The sequence below is a fragment of the Archocentrus centrarchus genome, chromosome 4 (genome assembly GCF_007364275.1).
Source record: "Archocentrus centrarchus isolate MPI-CPG fArcCen1 chromosome 4, fArcCen1, whole genome shotgun sequence".
Lineage (NCBI taxonomy): Eukaryota > Metazoa > Chordata > Actinopteri > Cichliformes > Cichlidae > Archocentrus > Archocentrus centrarchus.
The window spans coordinates 37,989,546-38,011,924 of record NC_044349.1 but is presented as its reverse complement, the minus strand read 5'-3'; the positions used below and the strand labels follow the sequence as shown (position 1 = coordinate 38,011,924).

At 43.0% G+C, this 22,379-nt stretch overlaps 1 protein-coding gene across 4 annotated transcripts in view; it reads right to left on the bottom strand.

Moving 5' to 3' along the window:
• The window catches only part of lpp (LIM domain containing preferred translocation partner in lipoma), a 178,832-nt gene that overhangs the window by 102,832 nt on the left and 53,621 nt on the right, over positions 1-22,379 (bottom strand). For 3 of the 4 annotated variants that reach the window (XM_030726933.1, XM_030726936.1, XM_030726935.1), the window contains one exon: positions 12,890-13,083. In XM_030726933.1, the coding sequence (XP_030582793.1) occupies positions 12,890-13,079 (190 nt within the window). In that variant the 5' untranslated portion in view covers positions 13,080-13,083. Of the gene's footprint in view, positions 1-12,889; positions 13,084-14,862; positions 14,947-22,379 lie in introns of all 4 variants that reach the window. The other variant, XM_030726934.1, reaches the window with a different exon arrangement.

Sequence of the window (22,379 nt, the reverse complement as noted above, 5' to 3'; positions counted from 1 at the left end):
AGTAGTTGCTGGCAGTGGCCAGGTGAAACTGACTGCAGACATATATGGTGCTGCACCAAAAACCTCCTTGTCATTACATTGATCACTAGCAGATTGGCTAGTTTTCACTGAAGATGCCAATTTGTCTGCAAACACTCGCCAACTACTCACCAAGCTGGGAAAAGTGGGACAGGAATCTGAAAAGGAGACCGTTCCCCTTCAAAGTAAAAGCTGTGCCTTACTGCTACAGTCAACATATTTCAAAAGGCACAACTTTTAATTTGAAGATGAACGCTCTCCGGTTTGTGTCGCACCTTTTCAACAGCAACTGCCAGCAACCAATCATGTTTCCCTAGCGACAGGTGGTTGCTAGATGGCCACATGGCTTGTCATTCTACCAGGATACAGGCGAACATGATGAAGATGTTTTCTTTCTCTGTGGACATCCACTCCCACTCACAGCACCACATGCAAAGCTATTCAGGTTACCATCAGGCATCCACCAGTGAGGCCAATGCTTCACAACAGAAAAAAACATCACAATAGAATTTAGTGGGTTCTTCTTTTTCCTTCCTTATAGTGTGGTGTTGGTGGAGGAATAACAGTAAACTGTAGGCTTGGTGTCAAGTCTTCCAATACAACCTCAAGAACCCTTCAAACAAGGAACTTCACTTATATTTCTACAACCTGCAGGACCTAGTTCCAGTTTTGGTTCCTGGACTCAGTTCCTGCTCTGAGTCAATATTAGAACGAGGGGTGGTAATCTGGATTAATATTAATAAAATGTAAACCACAGTTCCTGTAGGCAGGCAGGTCTGAATGAGAGAGGATGTAGGAGCGTGGGCAAAAACACTAAATATTCATTTTGGTTCTATATTAAAGCATGGTGGTTGTTTTAAATATTGCAAAATGGGGGGAAAATCATCCAGAAATCTACATACTAAAAACATCATTTGCAGTGCAAACAGAAATATTTTTAACAATTTTCACTTCTCTTTATTTTCAACCAGAAAAACTGTCAAATCTGCCTCATCCTCATCAGTGAGTCCCTCTCACCTGCAGTTTAACATGATACATGCAGAAAGATCCTGTAAACATTAAATAAATTGTGAGTCTGCGCGTCACTGTTTGCATTTCCTGCTATTTGCTTTCCGACCACACACACCAGAAATTGTGCTTGATGAAAAATACGACCATGCCGGAGGTGCCACTACTACAAATCAAATCCTGGCTCTTTGCTGAAGTCTGCAGAAACTTTGGCCCATTGGTGTCAGCCCTGGGACCCGATATTTCTATTTCTAATAAATCCCCCCAAAAAAACTAAGCTCGGGTTTGAGCACTTTCTGTTCTGCTGCTTTGTGCGGTGCTGATGCTGTCAGGCTTTTAAGCAGTGTGAAGCGGCAGAGTGAGAGCGGCTCCTGTGCTGTGAATGAAGCCGACTCCATTTGTGACAATAGGGAGATGAAAGCTCCAAGTGAGCGCTAATGAGAGAAACAGCAGGAACACCTACTTAATACGACAACTTCCCCTCTCTTTATTGAGCAATTACTTAGTAAGTAGCTGCTTTGTGAACAAGGAATTCTAATCAGTGATTAAAGTTATTTGAGAGGCCGTAAGAGGTGTAATTGGTTATTGGGAACCCGAGTATTGTTAAGGGGGTGATAAAGGGGAGGGGATAGATCCAGCTGTGACACTGGGGGGCTAATATTAAACTTTTGTTTTTAGGTAAGTGACACATTTATCAACATTTCAAATACAGATGAACCACGCTTTCTACTCCAGTGTATTTTATAATCTCCATGCATGGATTTGAATGATGTCTTTTACTTATTAAAGTTGGGGGGGCTGTGCCTTAAATGGAAGAAAACATTTTCCAGGGTCTTGCTGGTATGGGTCTTGGATCGGCAAAGCTTCTGCAGATCTGCGGATGTATCTCTGGTTGTGAAGAGAGGGCATAAAGAAGCTGTCATTTTACATTCCCACCTTCACCTGTGGCCACCTGTGCGTCAGGACTGAAGGAGCACGACTGTGGATACAAGCTGCAGAATGAGCTTCCATTGAAGGACACTCATTCAGGAAGGGTTTAGAGTAGAGCTGCTGTTAATGCACCTGGCTAGAACGCCTCCTGGACACCACCTAGGTGAGCTGTTTGGGGCGTTTCCTACTGGCAGGAAACTGCAGGGCAGACCCAGGACACTGGAGAGATCACATATCTCAGCTGGCTTGGAAAGGCCTCAGTATCCCATGGAAGACCTGATGGTGGCTGGAGAGAGACGGCCAGGTATGTCTGCTTAAATTGTGACATGGACCCAAATAAGTGGTAGAAAATGGCTGGATGGACGGACAGGTGGATGGATGGATGGATGGATGGATGGATAGGTGGATGGATGGACGGATAGGTGGATGGATGGACGGATGGATGGATGGATGGATGGACGGATAGGTGGATGGACAGATGGATGGATGGATGGATGGATGGATGGATGGACAGATAGGTGGATGGATGGATGGATGGATGGATGGATGGATGGATGGACGGATAGGTGGATGGATAGACGGATGGATGGATGAATGGATAGGTGGATGGATAGATGAATGGATGGATGGATGGATGGATGGATGGATGGAGGGATAGGTGGATGGATGGATGGATGGATGGATGGATGGATGGATGGATGGATGGAGGGATAGATGGATGGATGGATGGATGGATAGGTGGATGGATGGATGGATGGATAGGTGGATAGGTGGATGGATGGATGGATGGATGGATGGATAGGTGGATGGATGGATGGATGGATGGATGGATGGATGGATGGACAGGTGGACAGATGGATGGATGGAGGACAGGTGGACAGATAGATGGATGGATGGATGGTTGGACAGGTGGACAGATGGATGGATGGATGGAGGGATGGATGGATGGAAGCAAAGGTTTCAGGGTTGCGTGTTAAAATAATCAAATGTCATGAAACTCTTCTGAGAGTCGGACCCAGGATTTTTAAAAAGGTTTGAGACTCAAAAAAAAAGTCATTGTATGTTTGGCAAAAAGGGAAAAAATAAAAACTGGGAGAACTCATCTTGATTTTCTCAAAAAAAAAAAAAGTGCTGCAGATAATATTTCCAGCAGAGAAATAGAAAACTTTTGGAGGCTGTAGATTAATTTTTTTTTTTTAAGTACTTCTGATTTGCAGTAAGGATTAGGTCATTCTGTGGGGGAGGAAGACTGTACTGAAAGTTGAACATATGCTTTCAGATTTACATATGTACAACATTATCAGAGGTACACTTGTGTAAGCGGTGGCCATCTGGCCTCTGAGGACTTAGGACAAAGAATATAACTGGCTTTCACATAACACAGCCCACATTTCTGCAAACAGAACCATCTGCAGCACAAAGAGCACAAACTGAAGAAACCTCAAATACAGGGAGAGACCGTTTTGGGCGTGCAGAACATAAATCATCTCCCACAATATGAACTTGATTTATTGCTGAAAGCTGTCTGGTAGCATTTACACATGCTGCGCTGAGCTGAAATAAGGACGGGACAGAGTCGGTCCACATGACCGCCAAAGTCCAGGAACGTCAACAATACACCGCCTCTAAAAATCACACTTTCAAATGTGGACAAAGCTGAAAAAAAGCAGCATTCAAAATAAAGACAATCGGGAAAAAGCTTTGCTTTATTGAGTAGCAAAAACGTTTAATCCCTCTCAGGCTAAATGGACACAAAGTGTTTTAAGTCTACATGTTTTATCTGCACATACCCGCTCCAAACGCGCTGTGGAAGAGGCTGAGAGCACATTGTTTAGACATAATTATGGACCCGTTTTATTCCATCTTCCGCTGGAGAAGAGCAGCTGAGCCCTGTTCCTAATTAGCATGATATGTATAGAAGAGTGATTTACGACTTCATTTGGTTTAGAGATGCAAGGGAGGGATTTGAAGTCTTTGGAGATGTTCTTGTTTTAAGTGTAAAAGGAGTAGACCGAAATTGGCTTCTGCTATTCCACGGAGAAATCCCACGGGAGGAGAAAGTGAGATCGGGAACAATAGGCGGATTATGTTTTTGTACAAAAGCAAAGAAACAAATACTGAGGAAAGGTGAACCATTTAAAGCCAGAGTTTCTATCGGAACACTCAAAACAATAAATGGGCTGAACAATTAGTGTCTTAAGACGTGTTGTTAGCAGCGCTTTGTGATGAGTCTGATTCATCAGAGGTGCAGAGGGGAGCTCTGCTGTCTCCTCCTCTAAACAGACTGGGGTCAAATGTCACAGCAGACAGACGCTGATGTGAACTCTGACAGTCAGAGACCATCGGCCGTGAACCTGCAGACCAACCAGTGTCACCGGGTGTGTGCGCGATCAACTGTAACTGATAAAATGTGGCTTTATGACACATTAAAATGACACCTCTGTGAGGAGGCGTCTCTAAAGCCAGCAGGTAGCAGGTGTCCTAATCTCTTTGATCCACCGAGCTTTTTAACTACCACGACCGAGATGTTGTGAAACACCTCAGATCATCTAAGGAGACCTTTAAAGGAGCAACACGAGAAGTTAATGTAACAGAGCAACTCGAGGAGCTGAGCGCTCTCCAAATACTGATCACAGTGGATCAAAGGAAATACCACATCAGATCACATCCATACAAGAAGCAGTTAGCAAACAATGAATAACCAATGAGCTCGGAGAATAAAGCTTTTGTTCTCAATCGTTATAAATTAAAGATTTTTTTAAGTAGTGTTGTGTTAGTATGAATTATGTTATGCAACTGTGTTACCATGTGGCCACGCTGCACATGTAACCAATGCACACAGTTACACTGTAACTGAGTCCAAACCTTTGCCCTTTCACACAGTCTCAGCAGCTGTCTGCACTCTGCAGATGCTCCATAGGTGAGCGTCAGTGTTTCACAGGCTCAGGACCTAAAAACACACCATCCAAAAGTGAAAGCTCACCATCTTGTTTGGCCTGTGAGTCACAGCCATGCTGCAAATGATGTGCAGACACTGGACTCGGAGTCAGAGCTACAGGAACAGATCGCAGTAATGTAGTCCAGGCTCGTGACCTTTAGGTCTGAAAGAAAGAGTCTGGGAAGAGTTTTTTCTTTGTGGGGTGGAGAGGCTCGTCCTCACAGACAAGCAGCAGGAAGGCTGTCGGAGCAGAGCTGCTGCTCCTTTGTGTCCAGGAGACCCCGGGAGGTCTCTTGGCTAAATGTGTGGTGACCTCAGAGCCGAGCCAGGACATGATGAGCGCGCATGTCTCACCTGGGGTAAGAATATCTTCGGATCCTTCGAGCTGAAAGACGGTATTCCCGGCTGAGTCTGCTGCCAGACGCCAGACTCAGGATGGATGAAACAAATCACCTGGGCCAATCAGCTGATGTTATCACAGTTATATGGATATGAGGTCATCAGTGGGCAGTGCAGGATGCATAAATGCTTATGGTAACTGTCATCATCACCGCACTCTGTGCTGGCCTGTTAGATGAATACATATATTTTTCTTTCTGACAGTTCCTTTTATTTGAAAATAGGAATAAAACTTAAATAAACACAGCAGAGGTTACCGCGGAGACGCTCCCTCTACTAATGAGATGATATCTGAACATTATTAGTGCTGAAACCACAGATGGATGAAGCAGAATTGAAGAGAAGCAGCAGTTTGAAGTTAGGAAACACTAACCTTACAGTTCTCCTGACATCACCTATGAAGGACGTTTTTAGAGATTATGAAGTTTATTGGTGCTGTTATTCGATATTATTAAACTCTGAAATAATCAGCCTCTAGAATAAAGCTAAACGGTATGAATGACTAGAAGATTTCAATGCAATTTTATTTATATAGTGCCAAATCACAACAGTCACCTCAAGGCGCTTTGTATTGTAGGTAAAGACCCTACAACTCTCAGTCTGAGGTCGAACTTCTTTACATCCTGCAGACACAGCCATGGAAGGACGGACCATTTAGCAGCTGTGAGCTGCAGAGAAGTGAAATGTCTGTAAGATTACTCTAAAAACTGCCACAGTAACAAACACTGGGAGAACAAAGAGATGACCGGCGTGCGAAAGCATCTTCTCACACACACGGCAGCAAAAACACAAGCAGCAGCTGAGGCGCAGCACGTGCTGCAGTTCAGACCGAAGTGGCCCGTGTGTGCGCTCAGAGCGGGAGCCTGTGGTATCTACGGGCACACTCACACACTGGATTTCCTGTAAATTCTCTTGGTGACACCCATGAGGGACTCTGACATAACAACCGGTAGTCAGTTTGCTTCTGGCCAGTCAAGCAGGGAGGAATAAAAACAGCTTATGCACATGTTTGGCACTTTGGAAGTGCTCTGAGCAAACAATTAGCAGGTTTCTGGTAACTTCATGCAAAAAGTTTTGGTTTTTCTGAAACAAAAAAAAAAGCACTTCTCGGATGTTTAACTCTCACTATGATTAGCCCGCTACACAAAAGTTTAATCTTGATAATGAGCAGCCAGACATTATGAGACATAACAGCACGTCATTGACGCAAAATAACTTCAGGTTGTGGTTTTGAGGTTTTCTATCAATCAGAGTGTAAGTATTTAATATTTGAGATATTCTGAATGGGGCTGCTCATAATGACTCACTCCGCAGTGATTCATGTTCCCGTGCTGTCTGACAGCTTTTGTTCACACCATAGAAATGTTTACATTCATTTCACGCAGGGAAAAAACCCCCATCTGAAAGTTTGACTAAGATGGTTCTAAACAGAAATTTGAAGCAGCTGTTTGCGGTGAATCGACGGCGCTGTGCCTCAGAGGACCGAAACTGCTCTCAAAATAGAGACAAAAGGAACAGAATTCTAAAGACATCCCTGGTGTGAAATCCAAAGAGAGTCAGCAGAAAGTGAATCTCCGGCCTGTTTCGGCCTCCGTCCTCAACATCACGTTCACCGGCCTGTTCTCACGCGTAGGTCTCAGCGAAACAGAGAAGTCCCAGAGGGCGCTGAGCGGACGCTGACTCCTCATCAGCACGTGTCGGCTTCGCACTTTACCCAGCGTGCAGCTCTGTGAAGTGAACGATGTCAAAGAACAGCATCGAGTGTAAAATGGGTCTTTTCTCATGAAACATAATGATTTATTCCTCTGGGTCTTCAGGAAAGGCCACACTGTCCTACATCAGTAACACTTTTTAAACTGACAGCAGCCATTAAATGACACGCTGCTGTCAACAGCGCTTTAACAAAGCTGGGCCTAAATATGCTTCGGACGGCTCATTTTCATTGCAGAGCTGTTGCACTGGATTGCGTTACCTGTTCGTCCACCTCTCCTACAGGATGCTGTGTCGTCACTTTAATCACAAACCGTTAAAATTCCCCAAAACAAGCAAAAAGGAAATCTTGAAAGTGAAGTTCCAGCATAAGAATCTGGAGCATTAACAGAGCCACAAAAATAACACAATCATCATCTCCCTACAGTGCATGGACCATATACCCCCCCCCCCCCCGGCTTCCACCGTGGCCTCAGACTGCTCACTCCAGCCCCGATGCTGGCTTCTGACAGACAAAAGGGACAGCAGGGCGCTGTGCCAAATTGACTTGTCCCTAATTTTTTGTGCTAATCCTCAGTTTTACATCAGGCAGTCCCCACGTTTGATATAAAGATATTAAATAAATGAGGAGACGCCCAGATAATCTGCTGATAAAGACGTCTTATCCACTGACAAGTGGAGATGTCTGCAGACGGGTTTACATATTTGCACGTTCAAAATGCTGACAACAACCAATCAAGTGTCATTACTAAACATTTTAATGGAAAGGGGAACTTAAGCAGCCCATTAAAGCTCCACACTCTGCAAAGACGCTGCCACATATAGATGTTTCACCGATGATGTCACGCAGCACGGCGCACACGTGCTGAAAAAAGCTAAACAGCTTCCTTCATAGATTCTAATAAAGACTCCATTTTAGTAAGTACTGCAGTCACATGTAAACACTAACGGGTTTCCCCGGGTCACAGAGGTCACGAGTATTTAAACAGAACTTTGACCTCATTCGGCTCAGAGTAAAACATTTACATTACAAAGCACAACACTGCAATTATTAGATAATCTACAGATGTATTCCCACCCTCTTCATATTGTTTCATTAATCCTCTTAATGCCCGACAATGTGTAATGCTGAAAATAAGACAGCAGCTATGCGTGTGGATTAAATGTTGCTAAAGTGACATTTCAGAATCGCCGGGCTTTAATGGAGCTGCACATCATCAGCTGGAGGCTGAAGGTCTACAGCAGGTGCTGAGTGCTGGGGTAAAAATCAGTGGGTGCAGGTCCTGCACACTGCGACTGTCCATCACAGCAACAAACACGGCTTTACATGGAAAAAATTATGACATTATTTAAAGTGATAATTCTTAAGATTTCCAGTTTTCATACAGCAGCTGGAAAGTTTCAGTAAAAGCAACCTGCCGGTCTCTCCTACATGTAAGTTTACCTACACGTATGCGCATCTCTCCCTAACCTTACTGATTTAAAACCAGGAATCACGTGCTGTAACCTCTGGGATAATTCAGGATGAGCAAAGTGGGCAAAACATATGGATTCGGCCCTGCTAACATCAACACTGGACATGTGGCCAAAGGCGGCTTTGGAACATCTGTCTCAGTTGATCCTAGCACAGCAACTAAAAGGCCTTTAAACCATTATTATACAGGGAAAAGACACAGGTGGGAATGACTGCTGATGAGCTTCAACAGAAGATGAATTAAGCAGAGTCAGAGAATCACCTGACACCCAGCTCCAGGACTGACTCCTGCTCACAGGCCACTCTTCCCTGCATCACCCATTTGGGATTGACAGATAAGCTGGCAGCAGTACCTACTGTCACTGCCACACCGTCTTCCTCCACCCCAGCCAAACACACTGTGCAGCACCAACCTTGCTGATAATGAAGACAACAGACAGACGCAGTTATAGGGACTCTTATGGAGCTCCCTCACAAGCTGAGATCAGAGACTGAGAAAGTGGGTTTGATGATTACTGAAGCCAAAGAGCTGAATACCACCTCTCAAACATCACAAAGCAAATGTAGATGAAGCCTCATATCCCGTCTGTCCCCGCTGCACTTCTACTAACCACATCTTGATCTTATCAAATCTGATAGCCAACTTACCAGAAACACTCTGCCCGCACAGAAAAAATTAGCAGACTGTTTTTATTGCAGCAAATTTAACCTCATTAAATATCATGTTTGCCAGCTAAATCTGTTGCAACTGGAACTGTTTTCACCTTGTGAGTCTGTGTGTGTGTGTGTGTGTGATATCATGGCAAAATGTGGTCCTGTGGAAAATGAATGTACCAGGAACTGCGACAAAGGTGGTTTGAGTACTCCAACAGGTGTTTGTGCCTCTCTCTGTGGAAATGTGGTCGATGTAACAGCATCACAAATACGTGAAATGCAGTCATGACACTTGCGTAGGAGTTGAGATCAAAGTTTGAGAACACGTCCCGTCCAACCCGACAGCACTGAAGTCGGCCTGACTCCAGTTAATGAATGAGTTAATGATGAGGCCTTTCTGATCCGAGCCTCGGTGAGACCGGGGTACCAGTGTGGCAGCGAGGTGGAGCTGCCATCTTTTTACGATGAGAGCCGATATCTTCATTTTGTTTTCTGAATGTGTCCCTCTTCAGCTAAACTCCTCAGACTGAACTGCATTCTTAAACATTTACAGGCCACCCAGATAGTGTGCAAATGTTTTTTATGGCTTTGCTGCCCTGTCATTAACTGCACTGCAGTGACTGTGGCTCATTGCCTAAAGAAGCGTTTGGTACCTATGAACAGACTCATCTCAGAAGAGCTTATTATTTCTAATCCAAAAGCTTCAACTTGGACTTCAATGCTGCAGTGAACTTTGCTCATTGTAACAAATCCATCCATCCATTCTCTTCCACTTATGTTGTGCAGGGTTGCGGAGGGGCTGGAGCCTATGCCAGCTACCACAGGGTGAGAGGCGGGGTGCACCCTGTACAGGTCACCAGCCTGTCACAGGGCTAACACAAAGAAACAGACATTCACGCTCACATTTACACCTATGGCCAATTTAGAATCACCAATTAACCTAACCAATAACTGGGGGAGGAAACCGGAGTACCCGGAGAAAACCCATGCTTACCCACATAGGAAAGAACATGCAAACTCCACACAGAAACGCTCGGGCTAAGGTGGATTTGAACCCAGGACCTTCGAGCTGTGAGGCAACAATGCTAACCGCCACGCCACCGTGTGTATAACAAATAGCTACACAATAATTTGGGCAGGCCTTTGAATGAAAAGGTCTGCTTTGTGTCCATTACAAAAAAAAAGAAAAAAAGAGGAGTTCCTCAAGGCTCCATTCTGGGGCTCTTTCTATTCAGCATCAACACACTCACTAGTTCATAATACATAGATTTATGTTTGTTTTATAATACTCTGATCATGAAAATCATGAACCAGAACAAATGTTTTTAGAACCACAAATGAACAGATTTAAAGTCACTGCTCAGCTTCTGCTTTTAGTCAAAGACACGGAGCTAAATTTAAAGTTAAAATAATCAAACACAGTCAGACCACTATCATGGTATTGTTCTCAGACTTCAAAAAACCTCTGAAGCGTTTTTACAGCTCTATCAAAATCAATAGTAATAAAATCAACTATACTTAAAAAACATAAATACATTTATTTAAAGTATGTCTTTTCATACAGCCATAAGAGTTTTTCTATCTGACCTTAATTTTTTATCCTATGAACAGAATTTTGTGTTGCTTTGTGTGGATTATACAAATATGTTTTATTGTAAGAGTTTAAAAGTTGCTTTCCAACTTCAGTTCCTAGGTGTTGTTTTTTTTTTCTTAAATGGTGGGCAGAGCTCAAAAAGCAGCCATCTAAGAACAATTTTTACACCACTAACATCTGGAGTACAAGACAGTCTGTAAGTGAAACCACAAACCCCTGCAGACAGCAGTGTGCTCACGTCCTGCTGAATTTCATAACCGTTTCCCCTGTTTTGGAAATCCAGGGCTCTCAGGGGGGTTTGAGGGCAGAGGTTTAGATAATGTTCACGTTACAACACATCACTGGAAGGAAAAGTGAAGAAACAGAGGATAATATTATCTGTGTGTCCTGCTTGAAACAAATTAAATGGAGCTTAAACTGCCGACACGTGCAGGGCAGTCCGTACAGCGCGCTCACTTCAAAGCATGAATTCCTTTAGAGCGTCTGTGAGTAATGTTGCAGCTTTCACTTGTTTCTCGTCAGCAGCTGAGAAAAAAACGCTTCCTGTGTTCTTGTCTGTGCTCTTAGTTAAACACAAAGATTTTTAAATAGTAATTTGCATGTCTTCCCATTATTGTGCAATAGAAAAGTGTGTTTATGCAAACTATGCCTTTGTACACTTAAAAATATAAAGCACATTTTTCAGCTTTATTGGCTGAATCTGAATTTAGAAAAAGGGAAGTCCTAACGTGAGCCTCTCTCTTTAAACATTCATATCAAAGGTAATTATGAAGGCAGATGTGGCAGCGCTGAGTCATATCTGCCGCATGTTAAACACATCCACATATTCAGCTTTATTTCAAATAATCGTTACATAATAACTTTAATAACTCTTACAATTGTACCCTCGCACCTCTTTTAGTAAATTTATTGCGTATTAATTAACTGGCAGCACTAGAAACTTTTTTCACAAAAACAAGCCATCGGCTCCCAGGGGGCCCAAAAAAAACGAGAACACGAAGCTTCCTGCGCTCACACTGCAAACCACCAACACTGTTTGTAAATGAGGCCACAATTAATAACCAGAACTTCAATACTGTAAACTAGTGATATCTGGTAAACTATCTGGTTATTAAGAGAAACTAGGAAATAAAAAAGAAAACCTCATATTTCAGGATGTGTACACAGACATGAGATCTCAGATCATCTGTAGAAACTTCTACAGATGATTTCACGATGCTCATTTTAGACGTGAGCAGCTCAGGAGGCTTCATTGTCATTTCAGATATTTAACAGCACACACTGAAACGTGAGAGTCTCACAGGTCGTCCGCTCAGTTCGTTGTGGATCTACATGAGGAGAGGAGTCACAGCAAAGAGGCCGAGTGCAGAGAGGGCGGTCGAGGAGAACCAAAGAGAACCATGGGAAGTTCCCCACAGCCCGAGCCTACAGAAGCATACCTCAAGGACACGACGATGAGCCCCACCAAGACTACTCTGCTAATCAGAAGGTCAGCGGTTTGATCCCCAGCTGCTGCACCAATCAAAACACTTCACACCAAACTCAGCCTGATTGGATGTGACAGATAAAAAAATGTGTAAAAGCAGTTTGAACATTTAGGTCCATTCATTCTGCTTTCAGTCTTAACACACTGTAGCAGTTATTGTCATAGCTTAAGAGCCGTGCTGCAGTAAACTATAATTAGAAGAATATTAGAGACAAGCAGTACAATTACAACAAAATGCTCTTTAGCGTCACTTCATTCTTGTTTCAGTGTCTCTTATTTAATTAACTGACAGCTTTGATGGTTTTAGGCTTTCATCGAGGAGCTCTTTAGGGATGAAAATTATACCGTATGCATACTGTGTGGATTATACTGTATGGAAATGGATATCACCTGGGAATATTTGCTGAACGAGCAGTTGTGGTATTTAGTTTTCTGGCTCAGTAACTGTTAAATACAGTGCTGAATAAAGATCGAGGTACTCGATTACACCTGTAACCACTGCAAGCTACCGCAGGTTTACTGCTACCTGCAGAAGATGAAACAAGTCCTGAAGATGGAGCGTTTATCATCATAAAGTGCTGAGCTTAACAAAAAAACATCATTAAGAATAATTAATTTTCTTAAGTTATTGATATTTCCTTAATTATAGTGATCTGAAGCCGTTTTGTGTGCGATTACCTGCAGGGTCGGAGGGTGTGGTCTCTCCCATCGGTTTGTAAGGGTTAAACTTGGGCTTGGGGGCGACCACAGGGGCAAACTTCTTCGGTGACTGCTGCTGTGACACGGAGATGCTCGCACTACCCAGAGACGGCGTGGTCTCCATCCTGGCAGTCACCTGTCCTGGCTGATCATTTGCTGGGTTCCACATGGCTCTGAGGAGACAAAATGATTCAAATTAAAGTCAGGAGCTGCAAAAATAGCTCAGAAACTGCTGTCATCCAGCTCACTGGCAGAATAACACGGTCGGGGGTAGACAAAGAGCAGAGTTGTGTGTCTCTCTGCATGCACGATACGAGGTGATGAAACTGGGAGTTTGCTTCATACTTTACAGCCTCCAACAGTACGAGAGCGCATCAATGTTCACACAGGTTTATGGAAATCAGCTAAATTGATGAAACAGTGATGAATTGCAGCATTATTTCTTCACTTTTTAAAATTTCTTTATACTTTTGTCAAACTAATCACAACACAGGGCTAATCAATACGTTACTGATAACTATAATTACTGTGTATAGACACAGCTGGAGGTCCAGGCTGGTCAACAACATGCTTAAACTAGTCGGTTAAACTCTGGTTAGCTGCAGTTTCTGAAATGCTCCGATGCTACCCTGCACCAGACGAGGCTGCACCTCCACCCATGATGGCGCCACCTGCGGGTGAATGAGCAGAGCCCAAATTAAGACACGCTAACTGCTCTGGTTCTGCACCCTGACATTAACCGGCTGCAGCACGGCTAGCATTAGCCACAGTCTGCAGACTAAGTGTGTGTGTGTGTGTGTGTGTGTGATGTTGTACTTGGAGCATAGTGCCACACATTTCAGCAGCACCTGATTTGATTATTGAAGAATGTGATTGGCTCTTAAATACACATGCAATCTTTACATGGCTAACCTGTAACCTGTCTGTTACACTGGGCTCAGTTAGACTGCTCTGCAGTGTTCTCTTATCATTACTGCAGTTAGTTCAGTAAATTAGTCAGCAGGAACACCCCTGCTTAGAAACCATGCACTCTCTGACTGAATGCCCTTTGGCTGCTTTGGGGCAGCAGCACGAGAACACAAAAAGACAGACTACTGTCTCCATCTCAAGTCCACACCTACAGCCAATCAGGGATGATCAATTATTAACATTAAAGACAAACAGCTCAGTCTGATGGAAATGTTGTAGCAGTCATCGGGAACATAAATATGGGTAAGATGCTGTCAGGAGCACCTTAGACATGCAAGCACGACTAAAACCTGACTAGTCAGTACCAGCTGTATAAGACAGCAGTACATCCTGTACTTTTAAGTACTTCAAGTTCAATGTGAGTGTACGAGTTTCAGTGAGGCCCGGCCTCCTGTGTTAAACCTGTGTCTGCTTTCTGAAAGGGGAGGCCGACACCAGTGTATCCACACGCAGCACGAGGTCACGTGTGTGTGTGTGTGTGTGTGTGTGTTTGGATCAAGTCTGTGTTTTATTTTCAACTACTGTGTGTGTTTGAAAGCATCTGCTGGAAAACAAAAACCGGGCGCTCCGACACGCAGCACAGAGTCCGAATTAATCAAGAAACAAAAGGAAATCACTTTGAACTCTGAGCCGCCTCTTTCTCTGCTCGCGATGCTACACAAGATCAACAAATCAGAAGTGTGATATGTGAGACAAAGAGCGGTGAAAACAACAAAGTGTTTTAAAAACAAAAAGACTTTATGGAGGAAAGTATTGAAAAATGCTGTAACACTGATGTAACCATCAATGATTTTTCCCTGTTGATGTAGCTGTCAAAAACGAGATCAGATGAGTGTTTGGGAACGACACAACACGGATCCGCGAGTCACGCACAAAACGAAAACATCACTCGACTGCTTATTACTGAATTTGATGTTGTTGTTGTAGATTTTTCTGCACGAGCAGAACTCATCAGCATGTTGCAGAAAGGCAGCGATTCTCACCTCTGACTGCTTTGTTTAACGCGTGTGTCCGCGATGCAGTCGCAGTGAAGAGCGGACCACCGCAGACGAGACGAACTGCAGCAGCTGAGGACACAAACATGCAGTATTTCACCATCGCATTCTGAAATCACTTGAAATATTTGAACTATTTATACGGCGCGCTTTTCCCCATCCTTCTTTTTGTTTGTGTTTGTTGCGCTGTGTTCTGATGTTTTTACTCTTTATTATCCTCACTCTGACTGATGCAGGGTTTACATTCTTTCTCCGGAGCGCAGCAGTAAAAGCCCACGCACAATCATCTTTTAATATCTGCTCAAATCCCTGCTCCTCCTGCCGTCTGAATGCTTCTTACTTTTGATTTTTTTCCTTCTCTCATGCTCTTAATGCTACAATTCAGACGCTCGCTGGTGTCTCACACCCACCTGTCCTTTCAATGCAAATGCTGTCATTTCACAACGCTCAAATGGCTAACAAAATAAAAGATGAATTGAAAGGAAAAGGGAGGAAAAGAGGAGAAATGATCTTAGGATGTGTGAGTAAGGCTCAATATGTGACATCCTGAAAGGAAAATTTCTGTGTCAGTGTGTGGTTGCATTCTTTGATGATGGCAAATAATGCACAGCAGGGTGTCTCTTTATGGATACTGGGCCCTAAAGTGCACATTAAACCCACTCACTTCTCCTGTTTTAAATAAACTTTCTGCAAAACAAGTGACTTCTGTGAGGACACAAGACAGAACCCACCTCACTGATGACTCCAGCACATAATCACTGCTCTGATTCATAGATTACGTGTATGAATAGAGAATTTTAAATTGCAGCTGCCTTCATTTTAAAGAGAAAACCACGACTACATAAAAATAATCATGCTGGACTGACCTCAAATAAAAAAGAAGAGTCTAATAACAGTGCTCTGGGATTTGTTGCTTTTCAGCACGAGTATTGTCTGATTTTCAGATTTCAGGGCTGCACAGTGAAGCCACGTCCTGGATGCTCTGGAGAGTGTGCCGTTTCAGAGCGGCAGTCTTCCTCAGCAGGTCTTCTCGCAGTCTTTTGTGTGCTACATATTAATTGGCTATGATCAATATGGTTCAGTGACTTGTGATGCAGTTTACCCCGGAGGCACCCTGGCGGGGGTTTTTTAAGCTCAAAAAAGCTGCATACAGACGTGTCACACGTACTCGTATGTTGCAACATTTCATCTGTCAAAAGATTTTTTTCCTTCCTCTAAAACATGAACAAATGAACAGTTTAAAAAACACACCTCACTGCATATGGCTTTAAGTGCCATTCTTTTATCCATCCAAGGTCTACTCTGGAAAGCGCTTTACTTCATGTACTTCAGCCGGTCCTTTGTGTAAGGAGCAGAACACTGGCTGTTCACAGATGAAGCTGGGCAGCTCACATTTAACCCCATCTAATAAACAATGTCGATAAAAGGACCATGAACAGAGGCAAGAACTCCAGCAGGGCCTCCAACATGGCTTTAGAAAAAAAAAAATCATATATTCATACAGTAAAGGAGAAATGGTGACACACGACATGATGAACCTTCACAAAATATAAGAAAAATGCAGAGCGTAAAATAGGAAAAGCTGTCGACATCCACAACCTAACGATTAATGTTATTAGCACAGGGCTGCGGCCACTGTGAAGCATGCGCTTACTGATTATGACTTCAGTTACTCCAAGCGTCTAAACCCAACCGTTATCCAAATGTTCAGGCCCATGATCACCAACTCCTCATCCCTCCAGAGCTGGTCCACAGAGTAAAAGGCATGTTATAGTATGGCTATGAGTCACGCCACACTAAAGACACTCAAACCAGCGGTCTCCATAGTTAGGAGCCACAAATGTGGCTAACTGCTGAACTCAATCCCACAGTAACTGAGGTACAACCCTCATGTGCGATATTCTTCTACTCAACGCCACATCCTACCCCTTGGGATATACCTTCTTATTTACATTATAAAACGTGTAATCATGTAAAGTGCACTGCTCAGCTCCTTATGATTACAACCCTTAGGTATATACATCACATGTACATACATATAGCCTGTAAATAACTCAATCCAAATGTGCATTGTTCTTACTCTTATGGCCAATCTTACAGGGAATGTACGCAGATATTTGTAGGTACTGCAGAGATTAGAGCATACTATAGGTATTAAAGGTACTGCACTGCAGTGGTTTGAATCATATTTATCTCATAGACTCCAATTTGTTCATGTAAATGGGGAGTCTTCTCCACACACTAAGGTTAATTATGGAGTTCCACAGGGTTCTGTGCTAGGACCAATTTTATTTACATTATACATGCTTCCCTTAGGCAGTATTATTAGAAAGCACTGCATCAATTTTCATTGTTATGCAGATGATACTCAGCTTTACCTATCAATGAAGCCAGATGATGCACATCAATGAGTTAAGCTGCAGGAATGTCTTAAAGACATTAAGGCCTGGATGACCTCTAATTTCCTGCTTCTAAATTCAGATCAAACTGAAATTCTTGTTCTCGGCCCCACAAATCTTAGAAACATGGTGTCAAACCAGATACTTACTCTGGATGGCATTACTTTGGCCTCCAGTAACACTGTGAGAAATCCTGGAGTCATTTTTCACCAGTATATGTCCTTCAATGCACATATTAAACAAATATGTAGGACCGCTTTTTTGCATTTGTGCAATATTTCTAAAATTAGAAACATCCTTTCTCAGAGTGATGCTGAAAAGCTCATTCATGCATTTATTACTTCTAGGCTGGATTATTGTAATTCATTATTATCAGGCTGTCCTAAAAGCTCCCTGAAAAGCCTTCAGCTGATCCAAAATGCTGCAGCTAGAGTACTGACAGGGACTAGAAAGAGAGAGCAGATTTCTCCCATATTGGCTTCTCTTCATTGGCTCCCTGTTAAATCTAGAATAGAGTTTAATCATTAGTTATTATTAATCTCTGTCTCTCCCCCCTCAGCAGATGACCCCCCCTCCCTGAGCCTGGTTCTGCTGGAGGTTTCTTCCTGTTAAAGGGAGTTTTTCCTTCCCACTGTTGCCAAATGCTTTTTCATAGGGGTCATTTTGACTGCTGCGTTTTCTCTGTATTATTGTAGGGTCTTTACCTACAATACAAAGGGCCTTGAAGTGACTGTTATTTGGCGCTACATAAAAAAAATTGGGTTGAATTGAATAGTAATGTGCACGAGAGAGAGCAGCAGCATTTTTTTTAAAAATGCATTTAGAGAGCAATCTGTGTGTCCAGTATTAAACATAATGAGTTACTGAAATTTGATCATTATTAACTATGATAAATCTTAAATACATCCATACTTTCAGTTTTCCCAGCTGACCTAATTAAGGCCTGTTTTTTGTGATCACTTTATCCTGCCTCTGCACCCTGCTGTCAGGTTCCCTCTCTCACTTAATTTAAGCCAACTTTCTTCTGATTGGCTGCCCCTCACAAACAGAAAGTTTAAATGGCAGGTGGGTGGGGCTCCTGGGCTCACAGCTGGAGCTGTAAATCTGTGATGTCCATTTTAGGGATATGCCCTCTCAGTGACATCATACAGACCCGAGAGTAGAAAAACTGCAGGAGCTTTTGGCTCACGGGGATTATTTGAACACCAGGCTGAATATATGAAATGCATCAAGCACAAGAACAGGTGCTATATGACCAAAAACATGAGGAAAAACCACAACTTTTTTGTCATGATGGACAGATTTTCTGAGCACAATGAATCGAGCACAACAATGTTGCAGATATTTTTTATTTTTGTCAAAATCTAGCACGTGCAACTCAACCACAGGCTAGACATTCAAGAGTGTTATGCTAGTAGAAGCAAATATAGATCAGAGCGAGCTATATCTTACAAGGTACTTCACACCTTTTATTTTTAACTTGTGGCCAGAGCACTGATGCTGACTAAAGTGACTTCAAGATATTTATCAGACTTTGTGTACTTCCCTCTGCTGCCTCAAGACGTGCTCGTGCAGCTTTCACTTTTCACCTCTGTAAAGACACACAGTTCAGGGGAATTCCCCCTTAAGCATGTGGCAGTGAGGGGTATATTTTGGACAGACCATCAGTCTGTAACAGGCAGACGAGCATATTCACACCATTAAAGTTTCCACTGCGCCCACAGTCTACACCACAGTCTTTGGACAGTGGGAGGAAATAAGAACAACGAGAGGAAACCCACACAAACACAATTTCTGCAGATACATCTATGAAGCTTTGCTGTAAACATCTTCTGACTAAACATGTGGCCCCACTGCCATAACTGTCTCAGACCTTTCTCTACCATAGCAGAAGTCTGCTAATCCCAGCATCTCCCCTCTGCTCTTCTGTAGAACATGGGTTATGAAATAACCAAGCACACAAGAAAACATGCACAAATGTACACACAACAATAACCCAAACACACTGAGGGATCGGGTCAAAGGTGCACTCTGTCACAGAAAACAGCACTGAAGCTCATGGAAGACGGGCGGTTAGAAGATGGCTCACAAAGCGGTGACACCGTGTTTAACAGTTTGGTTTATGGGAGCGAGGCGATCGGGCTGTCTTCTCACAGCTGTTCTGCTGCACTTTTACAGCTGTCATTGAGGAACTGCTGCAGGTGCTTCTGTCGCATTAATCTTTCATATCCACCAAGGAAACTATCAAACAAAACCATCCAAAGAGGACCACTGAGAGCGCTGAATTCTAACATAATATGGCAAGGTTCAGAGATTTTTGGGGGGAAGCACGGCATGCTTTCTAGCAAAAACTCTTTGAGGTTGAGAGCTGAATCGCATGTTGAAAACCTATTGAAAAAAGTGCTTACAAGTGTCTGCTTTTGAAATGCTCTACTAGCGTATACACGGTGGTTTCTACAGCTGAAAACAGCTGTCTGCTGTGGCCTTAAACAGCACCGGTAAGGAGAGAGATGACGTGGCAGCAAAGATGTGGCCCAGGAAACTGAAAGAGAGCTTAAAGAGGCTAAAAAAGCCAGCAGAGGAGGCCCGAGTGCATCAGCTGAGCTGTCATTTAGAGACAAATACTGAACACCGCAGCTTTAAGTGCACGACTCATAATGTCTTTCCACACACAGTGTGAAACAAACTTACAGTTTAGTTTGTCACATCACATCAAAAATAAAGGGTTTTCACTCCTGGGAAGTCTACATCTGGAGGCTCGTTAGGGTGGCTTACATCACGCTGCCCTTACAGTGGAGACCACAGAACAGAGTGTTTACAGGCCCTTTAAGCTTCCCTTTACACTTAAGGTGTGCTGTATCAGTGTTTACTTTCATTCACTGGCTCGTTTTAGGCACCAGAACTAGAAATCGAGATCTAAAGAATAACACTTCTGAAACTTTAAGGAAAAAAGGTTAGGGTAACCACCCTTTTAAGCATGATGTGAAAGCAGCGTTTTCACTGGTACCTTGTCATTTCCTACAAGTACCGCTCAGTAAGGACTGGTTGTACTGGGCAGGTTGGTTAACAGGGTAAAGTCACCTTCACTCATGAAATCCACACCAGGCAGCACAGACTGTATATAATAGATGGACGTGGCCACCGTGATGTCATCTATTGGCCATACAAAGTCCGGTTGTATGGCCTTGAGCTGAGACTTTGAAACCAGATGTGACGAGAAAGAAGTGGATCTGACTGAGAAATCGATGGACGCTGCGAGGTCGTGCAGACGCTCGTGCAGCTTGTTAACGTCAGGTAAACAGGTGTTTTGTGAAGGAAGACACCTGAAACACTTTAATTAAAAAGTAAGGCATTTAATATATTAAAGAATCAGGAAAAATACACATGCATGTGGGGACTCAGAAGAGACAGGCCTGTGTGTGCTCTCTCTCTCTGAGCCCGTTGTTATCTTAAACATAGACAATCTCTGGGTGCTATGAGTTGACCTTCGTCATTCAGTCTTGTTCTGGCTGGTTCTTCATGACCCAGATTCCTCTCTGTCAGGCACATCTTCTTCCTGATGTTCTAATTTAATCAATACACAGAAATCTTGTCCAGATTAATGACAGAACATGGTGACGTTGGCGATGTTCTAATTGTACGTTCGGTGGCCGGACCTCGAGATAAGATGCTCTGAAACGGAGAAGTTAGTCTAGAACTTTCTGATCTGTTGCTCTCTGTCTAATGTATTATTTAATTGTATATTATTTGGTTGATCCACTGTTAATTATTTAATTTACCTTTAAACATTTGTCCTTTATTCACTGAGTAAAAAATGATCCCTAACATTAATCACAAGCTAGGCCCAGACCCTGCTTTCCCTTTTTGACACATGGCACATTCAATAATAGCCATGCTGTTTTTAAAGAATAATGCTTGAAACTGGAGATTTTAAACCAGAAAGTGTGTTTACTGAGGTCACAGATCAAAAGAGCCAACGCTGTTTGTTCTCTGTACAGAGCCGGCCTAAAGCATAACCAGCCCCAAGCGGTCCCCACGAGCAGTTAAAATGTTACAAGGCAGGCTGATAAATGTATATTTTTGTGTGTTATATAGCAGCAGCAATCATACAAGAGAAAGGAAAATAAATGTTAACAGACTGACCACGTCTGCTGCAGCCTCTACTGATGCTCTGATCATTGTTGCCTATCATAACTGGGGTCACATTCATGCCCACTGTCTGCAAGTAGACTGTAACAAGTATGTCTCACGTTTATTTATGTAGCGCTGATTCATATATAAAAAAAGAAAAGGCATTTATCCCTCTGAGGCTGAAAAGAAAAAAGCAGCAGGTTAAAGGTCATTAACATGCACTAACAATGACGTTAGTTTAACAGAAGCATCGAACGAGCGGTCAGTGCAGACGAGGTGTGAGCAGCTGCAGTGATGCTGCTCTCCACACAGGCATTATGGTTGGTAAGTTACTGCAAATCTAAAAGCAGACTAAATGAATAAAAACTGTTTTGTAAAAATAATACTGAGGCCTATGTTGAATTCTTTATGACTGTTCTGCCCTTTTGCACATTTCAAAAACATTAAATATTGCACTGTCTGCAGTGAGATAACGGCAGTGTTAGCTGTATAATGCACAAATGATCAATCATGGACATATTGGCTATGCAGAGGTGGATGGTTGGTGATAAGCTCAGCTGGGGGCAGGGGCCCAAAACTAATTCTGCTTAAGGCCTCATAAAACCTTGAGTCGCCCCTACTGACCATTACACATATTTAAGCACCTGCATGCTGGCTTCAGTTTCCAGATCTACACGTTACTGTCGATCTGCGGGCTGGACACGAAAGACCACCGGCTAGCTGGTTAGACAGTTACCTGCATGTCAATGCACTTATTATGAGGGAGCTGGAAGATTACTGAATCAATTCAATTCTATTTCAGTTCAATTTTATTTATATAGCACCAAATCACAACAGGAGCCTCAAGGTGCTTTGTATTGTGGGTAAAGCCCCTACAATAATACAGAGAAAACCCAACAGTCTAAACGACCCCCTATGAGTAGCACTTGGTGACAGTGGGAAGGAAAAACTCCCTTTAAACAGGAAGAAACCTCC